The sequence below is a fragment of the Astyanax mexicanus genome, unplaced genomic scaffold, assembly GCF_023375975.1.
Source record: "Astyanax mexicanus isolate ESR-SI-001 unplaced genomic scaffold, AstMex3_surface scaffold_48, whole genome shotgun sequence".
In the NCBI taxonomy this organism is placed as follows: Eukaryota; Metazoa; Chordata; class Actinopteri; order Characiformes; family Acestrorhamphidae; genus Astyanax; species Astyanax mexicanus.
Genome location: NW_026040058.1, coordinates 168,306 through 186,507, shown reverse-complemented (window position 1 = coordinate 186,507; position 18,202 = coordinate 168,306). Strand labels below are relative to the sequence as shown.

Below are 18,202 nucleotides of genomic sequence, written 5' to 3'. Positions count from 1 at the left end.
ACATGAAGGCACATATTTGTAATGTGTGACAGCGTCCTGTATCATAACTACAGTAACTACATCTCTGCTGTTTGTACATATACTTGTACATTGTACATATACTTATATAATTTATAAATTTATACACTTATTAATATGCCATACCATATGTCTGTCTTTGTTAAAGAGCAAAGTATAAAGTATTTCAACATGAAGGCACATATTTGTAATGTGTGACAGCGTCCTGTATCATAACTACAGTAACTACATCTCTGCTGTTTGTAACAAACCAAACCGTGTGAAAATCTGATATAAATTGGTAGAGTTGTGATTATTATAGGTGTATTTTACACCTTCCTCAGTGTAAATTAATGCACTGGGGGCGCAGGGTTGCCTCCTCCAATATGGCGGCGACTCTCGGCTCTATGTATATTATGTCTATGCTTTTAACAGTACAGTAAGACACAGACCTATAAAAAAGCCCAATCATGCAAAAAAATATATAAATAATAATAATAATAAAAATACTGTGAAACCGTCAGGGTCTTGAAAAATAACGTGATATACATTGTTGGTCATACCGCCCAGCACTACTATAACTATATAAAGTTGCATGTACAGTTTATTTTGAATATACATTGCATATACTGGTCTCATCTATAGCTTCTGCTACTGTAATTTAAATAAAACAAGGTTAAACCTTTAAAACCTCATATTTTTATTGATATATATTTTATTTATTTATTCATTTATTTATTTGGTTGGTTTTGTTTTATATTAATCTCTGCCTCTGTGATGACTTTTATTCTGAAAAACGTAATGTCTCATATAACTGCGCTTTTAAACCTACATTTTACCCTCATTTGGCTCTGCAATGCGGTTTATTATTTAGAATTTATTTATATATATATATTTTTTATTAGCAGTTTAAGTAGCTAACTTTGTAATACATTAAATAAAACAAATAAAAACGTGCAGTGACGTGCAGGAAGTGAGGCAGGCAGTGGGTCTGTTGTGTTTGGAGATGGCCCATCTGGAAGGGTTATCGATAATATTTTGATTTATTTTGATTATTTTCTGCCCCTTTTTGTTCGTTTGGTTAAAGAAAAGGTTATCAGCTTTTTCACCGAGTTGGAAGACGGAGGCGGTAAGACTGAAAGCAGGAAATCTGCTCTTAGGGCCAATCTGAGGGATCGGTTACACCTGCCTGACTCCATTAGATAAATAATCAGTTTAATAACGTAAATGTTAAATGTGTGTTGATGCAAATAGTGTTTAAAGCAGCTGTAGGGTCTTTAAGTGGTGAAAATAGTACTACTTTACAATTAACCACGCTATAGCCAGTAGCTTGTTTCTGTGATGATCTTCCCATTCCACCTTAAATGGTTTACCTTTCCGACACGATTTAAGGCGGAACGGAAAATTCTAATGTGAAGGTGTAAGTGTGTTTTTTTTAACTTAAAAATATTTTATAAAATGTGGTTTTCTTCGTAGATGTATTATAATCTGTAGTGTCGAGAGAGTGAGAGATGTTAGTGTTTTTAAATGAACTGATATTCAGCAGAGAAGATCACCCTTACTGTGGTGAGTAGTGTTCTTGTCTGCACTAATAAACACATCAATAGGTTGTATTTATATTGATATGTCAAGGTATTGTGTTTTTTTAATACTAAATCGATCCAAAACATAGTACTGCTTTCTAATGAATAGTTTACATATAAAGATTGTATAAAATATTATCACAATATTTCATTGTATTTTTGCCATAATGATACTCTTAGCGATATGACAAAACACTGAATAAAAAAAAAATAGAATACAGTACTGCAATAAAATGAAAGTATGTTATGATATGGTACACCCATAATTGAGATATAAAAAAATACAATAATTTTATCAGATTTGTAACAGAAGTCTAATTATCCAGAATGTCATGATACTAATAATAATGCACTGCAAATATCTCCATATATCCAGGATGAAAGTGAAATAAATGATACTGGACAGATATAATCTGCCTCTAGTAGATATATAATGGAAAATGAGAACAGTGTGAATTATTCTTTTGCTAAAAACAGCAAAAAAAAATAGTACCCTGATGTGATCATTAGGGGTTGGTGATATGGCACGATATTTTACGATATAATTTCCTTCACAAAATAAAGAAATGTTGGCAGTACAATTGGTGGTATGCAGTGGTTCATTTTGGTGTTGGTTTGTGTTGGTTGATTATTGCCAGATCCCACCGTTCTGATTGGATAACAATTAAACTTTTAATTTACTCAGATTTATTTTAAATATAATGGGTTCTTTTTATGCTATAACAGTTTTTCTTAAGTTTGATTTAAAGAATAGCAAAGTATCTCTTTGTTTATAGTATCTCATTATATTGCAATATATTATATTGTATCTCCTGTATCGTAATGTGCATCATATTGCCAAGTTGTACACAGCCCTAATTGTACTAAATGATTGATTGATTTTGCTTGTAATGTAGGTTACAGATTACAGCTGTTAAGAAGATTTACCCATTCCTGACATGTTTACAGACAGCATGGACTACGAGCTGGAGGAAGATAAACTGTAAGTGTAAAAGAAGTCAGTGCACTTCTGTTCTCTTAACTGTTTATACTTAGAAATGCTTTATTTTTCATTATAATTATTCATTTATGATGTTATTTTATTGTATATTTTATATTTGTATATATTTATATTCCTGTGAGGCTTGTTATTAAGCTTATATCAGCAGAACAGTGCAGTGTGATGTCATGTTTTATTAGACTGCTTGCTAGTCTAGCATGCTGTGTAGATGGTTTGTTTATTAATGTATGAGACTGTTTGTGGTATTTGTCCTGCAGGGGGATCCCCACTGTTCCCGGCACAGTGACCCTGAAAAAAGATGCGCAGAACCTGATTGGGATCAGTATAGGAGGAGGTGCACAGTATTGTCCTTGCCTTTACATAGTACAGGTAGGTGCTAACTAATATAATTGTAATGTATGGCATTTGCTAGGTACAAGGGGTGGGCAATATGGCGCTAAAATAATGTCACAATATTTCATGTTATTTTTGTGATAATACTCTTGGTGATATGACAAAACACTGAATTAAAAATGATTTCAAGAATACACTACTGGATCAAAATGAAAAGTAAATTGCATTTTTGCATACAATATGATATGGCACTCCCCTGGGATATTAAAAAATACAAGCCTTATTTTATTATTAGTGATATTATTGTGTACAATACGATATGGCACACCCCTACTAGGTAACCTAGATGCAGTTAACATTACCTAAAACAGGCAAAACAATACTTAATGTTTGTATATAATGGTATGATTAATACATTTTTCTCCTGGGCTCTCTCTACAGTTGCAGTGTGTAAATCACATTGAAAGCTCTGTTATGAACTATAATTTGATCCTCAACCCGTCCTTTCTGGCACAAATCTGCTCTCCTGCATTTGTTCCTAATTGTATGATATGTTTTCTCAGTTTAAAATGAAATAAATATATTATTTTTATATGTGCTGACTTAGGAGGCAAACTAGCCTAGTTTATGTATCACATCAAAACATTAGTGCAACAAAATAAAATGTTACATACAAGTCCAACAAGAAGCTTTTTTGTATTTGCTTCTCCAGTAACCAAATGTTGTAGTCCTTGTAGTATTGTTAGAACTACAATGCCCTAAAGCTGTTCTTGAAAGAAATGCAGTTCTCACTCAAGAGTGTTGGTTGCACCTAGTACACAGAAATTACAGTCTGGTTTCAGATCAGTGGATACAGATCAGGCACGAGAGGGATGTTGTTCTGCCTATTACACCTTGATGTAGTAGTGATTTTTGAAGCTGTTATTTTACCGCTATAAAAATTATTAATAACCAAGAAAATCCTACCTTGTGTCCCTTTAAGTGGTTCGTAAACCTTTTAGACTACGTACCACCAATGACCAAACTAAAACTTCCAAGGACCATATACAAGCCTTTTCACAGGAATCTACACAGTAATACACAGTAATCTAGATGTGTAATCCACACATACAGACCATATCTATTGCTAATTTATATGGTAAACTATTGGATTATTTTTTTTTGGTTAATACAGTATTTCTACTGAGTTATCTCAGAAAATTTAGACAGAGGAAAACAACAAAAGTGTTAACTCAGTAAACTACAGTGTTTACTACCTTATTTAGCTATTAACTAATGCAGACACTATGATGAACCGTTGGTGACTGTTGGTTCATATAGCAAATTGTGGCTTTTTTACAGGGTTTTACTCTAGGGCCAATGAAAACTGATGTTACTAATTATAAAACTGTAGTTCTGAGAGTAAAGTACTGAAATACAGATTCTAACAGGTAAAGCACAAAAAACTGAAATACTTGTGAAAAGTTTATAGGTTTCAATCCAGAATTGTTTGTTTAGTGTACCACCTAGGCCTGGACAATAATTCGATATCGGTATTTATCGCGATAAGAAATGTTTCAATAACGGTGATATCACTTTTGTGGTATATCGATATGTATTATGTACAGAATCTGTCACGGACAGGCGTTTTTTACTGGCGTCAGCTCGCCGCAGAGCCAAACACATTCAGCCCCCATAGCTGTGCTACCTCAGTGCGTGATGACGCAATCACACAGGCACGTAGCCAGATAGGCTAGGCTAGGCTAGGTTAAAATGGCTAGGCTAGGCTAGGCTAGGTTAGGTTCAGGTCCGCTCCGCTACGCATCTAAAATGTCTCGAAACGGAGCCGGGACGAGCGGATCCAAGGCTAGGGTAGACTCGGTTCGGTCAGCCGCTGTTTCGCTCGCCCATTCGCGCGTCCGCTCGCTCGTCCGCTCGCTCGTCCGCTCGCTCATCCGCGGCTCCGCTCGCCCAGCCGCGGCTCCGCTCGCCCAGCCGCGGCTCCGCTCGCCCAGCCGCGGGTCCGCTCGCCCAGCCGCGGGTCCGCTCGCCCAGCCGCGGGTCCGCTCGCCCAGCCGCGGGTCCGCTCGCTTGCCGCTTTGCTGCAAATTGTGCCGGTGAGTGGAGCCGACAAGCAGCGTGACGTTAATACATCTAATCTGTTCCACCACCTCAAGCATCTTCACTACATACAATATTTTCCTTATACTGACTGAAGCACTTTAATAGATTATGTTGAAACTAAGTTATTTAAAGTTTATGAATCCTTTAGGTTTGTTTATTTGCCGTGGATATCATGTTGAATACCTCTTGTATTCTGGCTGAAGCACTTTAATAGATTATGTTGTCACTAAGTTATTTATAGTTGAAAAATCCTATAGGTTTGTTTATTTGACGGGAAAATCTTGTTGCTTTTATGTATATAAAGGCTTCTTGTATTATATATCCTAGTTAAAACACTTTTGTTTTAATCTGTTAAATTTGTTTACAATGAATAAGAAGCTCTGCCTCTGTTGTCATTTAAAGTTATTTTTATTTGTAATAGTTATATAGGCTTATGTTTGACAGGGATGTCATGTTATTATTTTGCTATATGCAAATAAAATTGAGCATTGATTTATTTTGACTACTTTTATTTCTAAAGTATTAAAGTTTTTGTGAAAGGAGGTTTCAAAGACTTAAAAAACATTTTCATACAGTAGTAGGTACAGATTTCCATTAGATAGATTGATACAAAAAGTGCAAATACACAGTTAAATAATAATTTAAATTTGCAGTGCAAGCTGCAGAGATTGCAGGGATTCTTTTTCTGAGGCCTTCAAAGTATTTATCGATATCGAAATTATATCGTATCGACCGAAATTTAAGGAATATATTGTGATATAAATTTTGGCCATATCGTCCAGCACTAGTACCACCTTGGAATGCTTTGAATACGACCAGTGATACCTGTACCACAGTTTGAGAACCACTTTTTTTAAATTGTACAATACTGTTTTATATTTCTTCAAACAGATGGTCTTTTTCAGTAATGCTGGAAAATTTGGGCATTTTATATAAATTATGCAGAAATTAGGAACAAAACTTTATTTTATTATGTTAAATAAATAGGGCTGCCTGATTTTATTTATTACTTTATTATTAACAAACATGGAATGGGTGATATTCACCATATTAAGACGTTTCATATACATGCAGTTATCACAATATTTTAAAATATTTTTGACCAAATGAGCTGCTGTATGTAACATAATTCTTTGGTAGTTTTTATTTCAGCTATTTATTAATAATAGGCACATTATTTTTTACCTTAAAATGTGCTGCAGAGCATCATATTAAACATGTGTGTGTATGTCTCAGGTCTTTGACAACACGCCAGCTGCACTGGACGGTACTCTTGCAGCAGGAGATGAGATCACGGGTGTAAATGGAAAACCAGTAAAGGGGAAAACCAAAGTGGAGGTGGCCAAGATGATCCAAGCTGTGCAGGTAAGTAAGAGAGAGGTGTTTGAGAGAAAAGTGTTTGAGCGTTGAAGACCTACAGACTTCTGTTTAGTAGCTGAAATAACTGCTAAAAGGTTTACTATGCTTGTAGTTGGGTATTTTGTGCTTAAGTCTAATAAATTGTTTTTGATCACTCCAGAAAATAGAGTGAGATGATTCTCCTAAATGCAGTGTTTCTGTTTTTCTGCTGCAGGGTGAAGCTGTGATTCACTATAATAAACTACAGGCTGACCCGAAGCAGGGCAAGTCCCTGGACATAGGTAAATCAATCAATCTTTATTTTCAGTCTGTAAAGGGTAGGGTAACCCCTGTTTTCAATGAAGCTGGCAGCTGATTTACAACATAAAATGACCGAAAAACAAACAAACAATTAAATCAAGTAACCAAGTTGAACTGAAATAAGGAACTTCAACTACACATGATTTAAAATATAATTAAGAAGTGGGGGGTGAGTTTTTTTTTTTTTTTTTTCCCGACTGTCTTTTTTTTTTTCTTTTTAGTGCTGAAAAAGGTGAAGCATCGTCTGGTGGAGAACCTGAGCTCAGGAACAGCAGACGCTCTCGGACTCAGCAGAGCCATTCTCTGCAATGGTGACCACTTTGCTCTCTCTTTCCAGTTTCACACACATACACACACATGCACATATACATACACAGACACAGTAAACTTTTAGTAAGTACAAACACAGTGATTACATGGCGAGCAATCTGGTAGCAGCATAACAAACCCTTGTATCAAACCCTCAACCCTTTCATTGATAACCCAGTGATTTAACCGCAGAGCCACCACTACTCCAGTGTTTTAGTGTATATGAAGGTTACAGATGTTTATTCTTTTTTTTTTCTTGTTTGTTTGTTTATTTAGATGGACTTGTGAAGAAACTGGAAGAACTGGAGAAAACGTCAGAACTGTACAAAGGTAAAACTGACCTTTCTGGGACAAGGAGCACTTTTAGATGTGTAATATGGTAAGATGTACTTTTCTAAATGAAAAGTGTTTGTCTCTCTCTGTCTCTCTCTCTCTCTGTAGGATTGATGGAGCATAGTAAGAGGCTGCTCAGAGCTTTCTTCGAACTCTCACAGACTCACAGAGGTGAGATGCTCCACCACAGACTAGAGCTGTTGTGATTCCCCAGGTTTAAATTAATTAATTGAATATAATGACACATGTCTACAATTAAGTCTTTTTATAGAAAATAGTTAGAAAAAGAGAATAGTTAGATATGTCTAAAATATAAATTTAGTTAATGTTGTACTATTTTCAGTTTCACAATCAAAATCTATCGCTCTGTTTATGAACACACTTATGAGGCATGTGCTCTAATGCATCTTTAGAGGTGAGAGTGTGTCCTCTGTGTAGGCTTATTTGATGTTTATGATACTTCATGCACTATAATCATGCTTCAGTCTGTTGATTGTATTGCTTCACAGTAGTGTGTATTGAATGGGGAGGCTTATATGGAACAATATAGTGTTGTAACACTAAAATGTGTAAGTAATTAAACACTGCTGTACTAATTGTAGCTTTTTTTTTAGCCTTTGGGGACGTGTTTTCTGTTATTGGAGTCAGAGAACCGCAGGCTGCAGCAAGTGAGGCCTTTGTGAAGTTTGCAGAAGCTCATCGCAACATCGAGAAATATGGCATTCAGCTCCTCAAAACCATTAAACCTGTGAGAAACTCATTCACACATTCAGCCCTGACTGTGCTCCTGTTTTAGACATAGAAGTTAAAAAAAAAAGAAAAAAAAAAGTGCACATTCACACCGGATATTTCTGTGTGCAATTTTTCCGCACAACCACTGAAGTTCATGAGAAAGTAGACAAACACAGTAAACAAACTGATTTGCTTTAACCTGGGAAGGTGGTGAGGTTATTAAAGCTGTGATCTTTAAATCTTTATATTTTTAAGCCCTATTCATTCAGGACTGTTTTTACCTGGGCATGTGGAGTAATGTAATTATTACCAGACTGTCCATGTCTGAATTTGTCACATCAGTCATTTTATATGGACTGTACTGATGCGGGAGTGTAAAGAGTTCAGAGCCTTTTACCTTCTCCCTCTCGTCAGATTAATCCCATGCAAATCATATATTTTACAAACATCTTGTAGTAAAATACATTACTCCACCTTCCCAGGTAAAACTAATCCTGTCTTTATAAGGCTTTTGAGTCATAATTGTGGACTGGTTTAAATACAGTTTGAATTAGCAGAAGTACTAAAGAAAGAAAATTAGTTTTCTGTCTTTTGAATTGTTTTTATCTGTGTTTCATAACTAGATGTTGCATGATTTGAACACCTATCTTCATAAAGCCATTCCTGACACCAGACTGACCATCCGCAAGTACCTAGACGTCAAGTTTGAGTACCTGGTAAGAAACTGGATGTCATGTGCAAAAGTGAATCCAGAAGACAATAATTGAATCAAAATGAATAATCTTAGAGACAGAACAGCTCCTACCTTAATTATTTTCACTTAATAATCTTAACAGGTATAAATAAGTAACCACAATGATTATAATTTATCATTCTTCAGTTATGATATGTAAACAAATGAAGGGTGCACTAGTCTATTGTCCTTGTGGATTAAAAAAATATTAATAATACTGAGTAATTTTATTAATAATGTAGTGTACACTGAGGATTTAACTGGGGTTGTGTGTATTTTGTGTGTTTTGTGTTTTAGTCTTACTGTCTGAAGGTGAAGGAGATGGATGACGAGGAGTACAGCTGCATTGTAAGTTCTTACATTTAGTCATTTAAAACTAGCATTTGTAGGGCCATATGATTTCTGTGAAGGATAAAACAAAGTGCTCTAATGTTTCTATTTAGCTCTGCTTTAGTTAAATGAATTAGAGGTCTCTGAAGAAAGACTGGTTTTGGCTCTTGTTAATGAATATTCATACAGGCAAACATCTCGCCTCTGATTGACTAACAGCACTGCAGCAGTGTTTCCCCCCCAACCACAATCAAATTTACAGCTGTAAAACTTAAAGGACAAAATGTTTTCAGAGATACAGCTTAGTTACTTAGTTATAAAGATATAGCACTGAGTGCTAGTTAAGAGTAAACCTTAAACTTCACTTAACATCAGACTCTCATCGTTGCTCGGCGAGCGGACCCACGGCTGAAAGAAATGTTATTAATTCCGTGGTGTGATGGATTTTAGCAGAATGAGACCTTTAATTGTTTTACTTTTGATATTATTTGATGTATATTGTAGGCACAATGTATTCATTAAACAAAAATGAGCTTCAGTCCTTATAATGCATGAGCTCCACCTCAGAATACACAACACATCAAATTTTCTGCTTCTGTAAGATACAGAAAGTGGAGGCTTCAATGAGCACAGGCTCACTAAATCTAGACTGTTGATGGTTTAAAAAATATGTTACAAAAATTGTTTCTGTTATAGGTGGTAAAATTTAGTGTAAACTAGGATTTTATTTTAGCAGTTGTGGCTTTAAATGTGCTCAAAAAAATATACAGCTCAGTGCATGGGCTCTAAAACTGTAAACGTGTCCTTTTCTCTTTTCTCTCGCCTCTCACATCCATTTAAAAGCCCTCACGTTGTCTTGCAATTTTTTTTTACGTTTTATAAAGTTCTAAAGCAGCAGTGGTGGTGATAATTTTGCAGATGTGGGTCTCCACTATAAAACATATTTAACAAACACTGAACCATATGTATAGATGAACTAAACCGGCCTTGTGTCAGCAGTTCAAGCTGTAAGTTAATGTTTCATTATCATACATTGATACACTGAAATCAGCTGAATACAAATCTGTTTTTAAGGTCTTTCGTGATTGAATAATGGGTGAGTGTGTATATTGAGCATTGTGTGAATGCCACAGTCAGTCTGAGTAGTTCCTGACCATGTGCATCCCTTAATGACCACACCACATGCTTTAATTACTGATAATGCATCTTGACACAATGAGCAAGTGTTCTCATACTGGTTCCATGAATGTGAACAGTCAGTTTCAAAAAGTCAGACTTACCCAGTGGCCTTCCCATCACCAGATCTAAATCCAACAGATCTACGCTAGTTAAGACTGCATCCCTTTTATCATGAATGTCAGAGCTGGGAATTACAGCCTGAGTTAGCACTGTTCCAGTTAAACATTATGATAACTGTTTACTACTTTAAAACATTTCCAAACAACAGTTTGCTAAGGACTTTGGAGTTTACAACTGGTTTGTATTGAACTTGTATTTTATGGCGAAGACATATCACAAGTTAGCACTCTTAGTGTTGTCTCAGGTTAGCCTTGTCACTAATGCCAGTTAAAAATGTTATTTAGTGTTTTGCATATAAACTGCAACTAATGATTAAGTTGGTAATCGACTAATGTCAATTACTTTACTGATTATTTCCTCCCTCTCTGTTTCATGTGGGTACGCTGCATATTTCTAACTTTCTCTATCGCTTCAAAACAATAAAAACAGCTAAACGTGGGGTTAAACACAGATTTATGCCCAGAAAACATTTAAATAAGAAATGTTCACATATTTATTGAGCTGAGTGTGAACTGAAGGAGTCATTTGAGTGTAGTGCATTCAACACGATTAGTCGATAACAATTCAACTAATTTGTATAGTCAATTTTGTCGATTAAATCAACTCAACTCACTGTTGGAGAAGCCCCCCTTTTAAAGTAGGAAATCCAAATTTGGGAGTGTTCAAGTTAAAATTTCCCACCTGGAACTAGAAAAAACTACATCCAAGTTAAAATACAATGCAGCACGAGAGATGCAGATTTGTTAATGTGGGTGAGAAACTCTTTCAGGACCTGGATGAATCCATAAAGAGAGGTCCCACCCTGTAGCCCCATTGGAACCTTTTAAATCATCCCTTGCTTGTGGTAGTTATGTGTTGCTTATTTTTTTGGTGTATTGTGTGTTGTTAGTAAAGGAACGCTGCAGTGTGATTCATGTGTTTGTGTGTCTGTGTATTTGTCTGTTGTAAGGCACTGGGTGAGCCTCTGTACCGCGTGAGCACAGGGAACTACGAGTACCGACTGATCTTGCGCTGTCGGCAGGAGGCTCGCTCTCGGTTCGCGAAGATGCGCAAAGACGTCCTGGAGAAGATCGAGCTGCTGGATCAGAAGCATGGTGAGTTCCCCACACAGGCTCTCCCGTTTCCTCTGCCTAGTTTGGTTTAACAGTGACTGAGGAAACATTACAGTAATACAGATCCTTCATAAGGATACTAAAGCTACTGATTACAGTCTGCTACAGTAGGCTGGATTTGGGAAACGTGATCTGGCCTATTTCACCTTTACTCTGAGCCCAGATATATAGAATTACAGAGTAGACATAAGGATTTCGTTTTGCTTTGAAAAGCAACTCTCTCTCTCTCTCTTCGTGTTAAGATATACTTAATGCTAAGATGCTTTTGGGAAATTAGGCCCAGTATAAATATTTTATTTACTACTACCAGTGACCCTACATGGGTGTGAGTTTTATCTGTAATGATGAAGGTAAACTGGTGTTAAACCTGATATTTACTTGGAGACTATCTTGCGTCAAGAACCCTGCATTTATCCCCATTTATGCACAGTTGTAAAGAAATATAAATTTTTAAAACACATTTTTACATTTTTTATTGGTCTAAATAAAAAATGCATTTGCCATCACTGTAGTTTCTCCAGAAAGTAGCGTTTCACACCGGATCCACATATTTATATAGTAATTGGAATAGGAGTTCATGTGTTGAACGCATCAAAAGAACTGTGATAACATTTTGAATAACAGCATCTCAAATTGCATTGCCTGTGTGCAGCTCTTGATCATGTGCCATAACAAAGCTGGAGGCAGAGTGAGGTAGAGGCCCACAGTGAACAAACACACCACACTACTTCTTATTCAAAGAAAAATGAATGCAGCCAAACCAAGTACCAAAAAAACCTTTGAGGGTCACAGTTTAGTGTGGTTTACCTGAATATTGAGTAAACAGTTTACTCATCACTGCTTCTTTTTCTTCTGTGTGCAGTATCTCAATTCACCATGTGTAGCAAAATCTATTTACTGTCCATCACAATGTGCAAGATTATCTCCTATTTACTATTTACTACTGCTCACTGCCTATCACAGCACACATATCCTGGATTAGCTTTGCCAAATTTAGCTTAAACAGTGTTTTATCTAAACCTGATTTTAGGCTGACTTTTCCTCAAACATGTTCTTTCTCCATTTCCTCTTTCCACTCCCTTCAGTTCAGGACATCGTTTTTCAGCTGCAGAGGTTTGTGTCTGGGATGTCTCGCTACTATGACGAGTGCTACGCTGTGCTGAAGGAGGCGGACGTGTTCCCCATTGAGGTGGACCTGTCTCGCACCACGATCAACTACAGCAGCCAGAGCCAGTCGTACGAGGATGAGGAGGAGGAGGAGGATGACGGAGAAAGGGGAGAGGGAGGCGGCTCCAAAGATCAGGCAGAGAATGGGGCGGAGAAGCTGATAGATGATGAATGAGTAAATGAACATGATGGTAGAAGTAAATGGAGTAGAGAGACCAATTGAATGAGTGAATGAGTCTGTGAGGGTGGAGGTAAGCAAAGTGTGCCTCAGAGTGAAGAAATGCAGTTAATGAATGGACCACTGGGGGTGTGACATTGTTTGGTTTTTGGCATAATCGTCAAATCAGGAGCTCTATGCTGGATTTCTCTGTGGGGAAAAATGAATGGGATTTTTGAAATAGCGTCTATCTCATGCTTTAGTAAATACTTTTGATCCAAACCCTATACATTTGGTCTTCTTCCCAGATTTCTCTGTCGTTCAAATTTTGAGCTTCTTAATGAGTCAAAATTTCATTTTTCCTACATTTGAGCTTAGAATCAGGTTGGCAAATCCAAACTAATCACACAGCTTTGCCTAATTAATTTCATTAAGTGTGTCTGGCAGCAGTAGGGTACAGTTTGAGAAGCTGGTGTTACTAAATGAGTTGTCATCGATGTAGGTTTTAAAGTCAGCTGCTGTACCTTAACGTTTCAGTGCTCAGGCTTAAATGAAGTATTATTTACATTTCAACTTAATTATGAGTTTGAGGTATGCAATATTACAATATTTGGTTTATTGTGAAAAGTTTTGTTACAGTAATGTGCAGTATGCTGTTATAAGTATATAATGAATATATATCATCATTGCTTTAAGAACGCTGACAACTGCATGCTTCATTAAAGAAAGTGTAATTATTCCTGTTTAAATTGAAAAAAAAATGACTAGCAAGCAGGGCTGTAAGATAAAATGTATTTTTATCAGTACCAAGGTAAACAAAACAAGTGTTGCAATAACATTAAATAACAGCAAAATCAAAATAAAAAATCAAAATCATGGGCAGCAACATATAAGGCATTTCACACCGCAGACTGTGATCATTTTACATTACAAGGCTGGAGGTAGAGCGAGGTAGCGCATCGCAGAGTGAGGTAGAGGTCCACAGTGAAAGCTTTAAGTTGACATCAGAATATCACATTTTTCCATACATTTCGTAGCAAGTTTTGACAAGTATTAAAATAGCAGTTGTAAATATTGCTATATCATGAAAATATCTATAAAAAAAATGTTATATAATGTTTTACCATAACACTCACCCCTATTACAACCTCCTGATTCAAAAGATCCAAAGATATTTAGTGTAAATATACACTTTATTAAACGTTTTGGGTTTGATATGTGTGTTTACAACAGAGTAAGATAGAGAAGAGTTTATAAAACCCTGAATTTTTCCTGTCAAAGAGAAATCCAGCATAGACATGGAGCTTTTCATATTATATATTTGTCTTCAGAATCAACAAAACTCACTCCGTCCTTAAAAGAAACGTTGCATATGGAACCTGTATCACCAGAATGGTAACTGCACAGGAGAAAACATTCATTATTTTACTTCTGTTGGTCCATTTGTCATTGAAAATATCCAACATTCAATTACAGTTTCCTGATCAAGAAGTTACAGGTGAAATAACTGAATATTATTAGTGATCTCTGACCCCAAATTCAGTCAGTGAGACGAGATATGCTTGGTATCTGTGTGTGTGTGTGCTTCTTTAGTTTATATCTTTGGAAGATGCCAGGCTAATATTGCTAACAGACTCTAGACTTCAACTGTCACAAACCTCATCCCACTTCCAAAATCTTTGTTTCTTATTCAGTCTCTCAAAACTCTTAACTTTGCTAAGTGGGTGTGGTTAAAAGCATGGTGGGACTTGTTCTAGTCTATATACACAAACCTTTCCACGTACTTAACACTGGAGAAACCGGAACCACTTTCACCTCAGCACAGTGTTTGTGTGTGTGTGTTTATATATAACTCCGCCCACTGCTCTCCAGTCTCAGTGTAGAATAGCACTACAGAGTGTTTCCAGTTTTAGCTGATATGTTAAAAGAAGGTCTGCCCATGCTGTTTTAATTCTGCGTGTTTGCATAGCTTCCAATAGATGTTTAAAGCAAAGAATTGGAGAAGAATTGATTTTGTGTGCATGTTTATAAAAATGTGATTGTACCATTTGAAGTCATTTAAGTTGTTTTCAGTAGTATTAGCCTCACATCTGCCTTGTAAACTAAAGAAGTACACTTCAGACGGAGAGCATGCCTTCTTCTAGGGGCTCATGTACTAGCTGTTGTATGTACAAAAACATTGCATAGGCCACATTTTAGGGTCAGGTATACTAAATGTCACTTGAACATGAGAATGTGTGTCCCCCTAATGCCAGTTTTATTTTGTACATATGTTTCTAATGTGCTTTAGCAACAATTGGAGGCGATTTATTGAAATTGGTACGTTTTCAGCTCTGAAAGTCAGTCTTAGTACATGATGCCCCTGATCACCTGGTTCTTTTTTTTTTAAGAACTGTTTCTTAAAATCATTTCATGCACAAATTCACTGGGTTACTGATTAATGTTTATTATTAAGAACATTTGAAAATATGTGATATTTCTGACTGAACACTGGATGATTTCATGTGGTTTTTGGTGCCTTTAGCCTGAGCTTTCCTTGCATTACACACTGGACCAGACATTTTGTGTTACATTTTTTGTTCTATTTTTGTTACATTTTTCACAGCCCTGATTTGCACGATTATCTAAAATTAAGGTTAGCAAAAATGGACAGATTTGTCCATTGTTTAGTGATCTAATGTTAAGGCACTGCATCAAGTACATAGTCCTCAATGGACCAGACCAATGGCTTTACATTTTATGAAACACTTCCTGTTTTAATAAGCTTGTGTTCTGTTTTCACTGGAATGTTTTTTTTTCCCTTCTTCTCTGGAACTGAAATGTTCTTGTTCCGTTTCTTTGTGGTTCCTCTGTTCAGTGTGGAGGAGTGGCTGTGTCCAGCCAGCTTGCACTATCTGATTGCTGGACAGGTTCTGTTCTGCCGAGTACATTTCCAAAATGTTTCCCAGTCAGCGTGTTCATGTGGGGCTCACATGGGTGGAATTTGGGCTGGGTGGGTTCCAGGTGGGTATGGGCTCTGAGTGTCTTTAAATAGATGGTGTTATCAAATGTTCTCAATCATTAAAGCCCAACTTAGTCCCAAATGGGTCTCATCTAGGCGTCATGCGCAGTGCACAGCCCAGATGACACCATGTTTAACCCTCCTGATGATGCCCCATCACTGATATCCGTTTGTTGAGCCAACGGATCTAAGTTTCTGGTTCCCTGTTGTGCTACCCATACAGGCCCCACAAGAGCATGTTTTTTGGGTTACCACTTAAAATGTTTAAATTCTGTAGGAAAGGGTTGCATTTGTAAACGCTATTGTTAGGTTTAAATTGAATGCTGTTTATTTATCTACAATCTACGTTTATTTATTTATATGATGTTTTATGCTTTTTGAAGAGGACCTGAAAAGGCTGAAGGGTTACAAAAGCATTCCTATACTGTGCTTATCTGTTTTATTGATTTGTTGGCTGAGAATGATTTTAGCTAGAATTTTAAACTCAACCAGTCAGTAAACATTGCGTTTAAAACTTTTGTCTACATTTGCTAGCTAGTATTTCTGTCTTTGGCCTTTTTTTGTTGTTGTTTTTCAGTTTTGGGTGCTTTGGGATGAAATGAAATGTGTGTGGTTGAGCCTTTATATTTTCTGTGTGACTGTCACCAAATGTTATCAGCAAAATGGGAGAAATGTACAGATGATTTATTCAGAAAATATGAAATTAAAGTATTTGTTGCAATGAACAGGTGTGAAGCTTTCACACATGCACATCACAGCATCAAAAACCCCAAACAGCCCAAAAACATTTAGCAAAATGGCAATAGAGCTAATAGAGGTGTATCCACAAACATTTAGGCTAAAGTGCAGGTTGCCAAACTTATGCCCCGAAGCTGATTAGACCAAATGCTCCTCCATACTCAGAAAGTACTTGAGAGCAATGCAAACTCAGCTGGTGTGTGGGATGAAATGTTGCGTATCTTAAAATTTCGCCAATCATTCCTATGGGTAAAATCTTTTTTATGCTTTTACAGCATAAATCACAGCTATGTGGTTAGTAGTGTGATTGTTCCAAATGGTGGTGTCCTTAGCTCAAAGAAATTAAAAAGATATACTTAAAAATTAGCTTAAACAGTTTAAATTATTTAGACACTTCCTGTAAAAATACTTTTGCACTAGTGCCATCAATACATGCAACTGATTTAGAAACTTTAAAGCATTATTTATTATAAACACAAATTAATCGCATTGCAATGTTTGGCGCCAACTTATGTACCTTCTGTAACTCACTTTTTAAAAAGCCTGGTGTGGTATTAACTCATTTATTTTGTGATGTAAACACACTTTTGATGCCTACTCCCCACATTAAAATATTTCTTTTAAAATTTTATTTTAACTGTGTCCAGGCTACCTGAAGATATTATAATAAATAAATATATATATATATATATATAATTTCAATTATAATTAATAGTGATAGTGAGATCACTAATAACATATATACAGTACCAGTAAATTGTTTGGACACACCTTCTCATTCAATGTTTATTTTTATTTTTTTATTTTTGTTCCTACATTGTTAATGAATACTGAAGTCATCCAGACTATGAAGCAACACATAAGGAATTGTAGTCAATTTAAAAGTGTTAAACAAACCAAAATACTCTGTGAAGCACTTAGGTGCTCTTATCTGGGGAGCTGTTAATGACGGATATAATTAGTGGTAATTCTGGAAATTTATCCTGTGCGTAAAGAGGTAACTCTTACTCCTCCTATCATGGGCCAGTCCTGGTGAGTGCCAGTTTCATCGTTTTGGTTACCATTTGATGATCTTTGTGACTGCACTTGGGATATTTTTAAAGTTCTTGATTTTTTTTAATTGACTGACCTTTATTTTTTAAGTCACAATATTGATTAGAACACTACTCAAATAGAGCTATTCACTGTATACCAACTCTACCTCTTAACAACTTTACAACTGATTCTATCAAACACATAAAGAGGAGAAGACATTCGCGTAATTAACTCTTGACGAGTTCAGCACAGCTGTTAACTGAAAGCTGAATTCCAGGAGACTCAACCTAAAGAGACTAAAGCTGACTGAGAAAATCCAGCCAAGAAGTGAAAAGCTGTCATCTAAATAAGAGGGCTACTTTGAAGATTCTAAAATATAAAACATAATCTGGTTTATTTAATGTTTTTGGTTAGGCTAAATAAATAATTCCATGTGTTTCATAGTGAAGACTTTAGTATTAATCGACTACGCAGAATTTAACGTGTCTGACTTTTGATTGGTAACGTCTGTATAACCGAACGCTAACGTTACATAATTTAATTTTGTCAATCCAACATAAAATAATCCCGATAATAAATGA

General features: G+C 36.1%; 1 protein-coding gene across 1 annotated transcript; it reads left to right on the top strand.

Annotated features, from left to right (window-relative positions):
* The first annotated feature begins 1,005 nt into the window (after nt 1–1,005).
* On the top strand, nt 1,006–16,573 carry LOC125780402 (PRKCA-binding protein-like). Its single transcript, XM_049473968.1, has 13 exons — nt 1,006–1,126; nt 2,477–2,562; nt 2,838–2,949; nt 6,253–6,381; nt 6,590–6,656; nt 6,897–6,986; nt 7,261–7,314; nt 7,426–7,488; nt 7,932–8,065; nt 8,673–8,765; nt 9,080–9,130; nt 11,361–11,505; nt 12,609–16,573. Exons 2-13 carry the CDS (start codon nt 2,519–2,521, stop codon nt 12,863–12,865), a joined length of 1,239 nt encoding a protein of 412 aa, XP_049329925.1. The 5' UTR covers nt 1,006–1,126; nt 2,477–2,518; the 3' UTR covers nt 12,866–16,573.
* Nucleotides 16,574–18,202: the final 1,629 nt, after the last annotated feature.

Excerpts from the sequence above, each read along its gene's own strand:
- LOC125780402 (XM_049473968.1), top strand. The coding sequence starts at position 2,519 with ATGTTTACAGACAGCATGGACTACGAGCTGGAGGAAGATAAACT. Across the intron at positions 2,950-6,252 it reads CTTGCCTTTACATAGTACAG|GTCTTTGACAACACGCCAGC; the intron begins GTAGGTGCTAAC and ends TGTATGTCTCAG. Across the intron at positions 9,131-11,360 it reads ACGAGGAGTACAGCTGCATT|GCACTGGGTGAGCCTCTGTA; the intron begins GTAAGTTCTTAC and ends GTCTGTTGTAAG.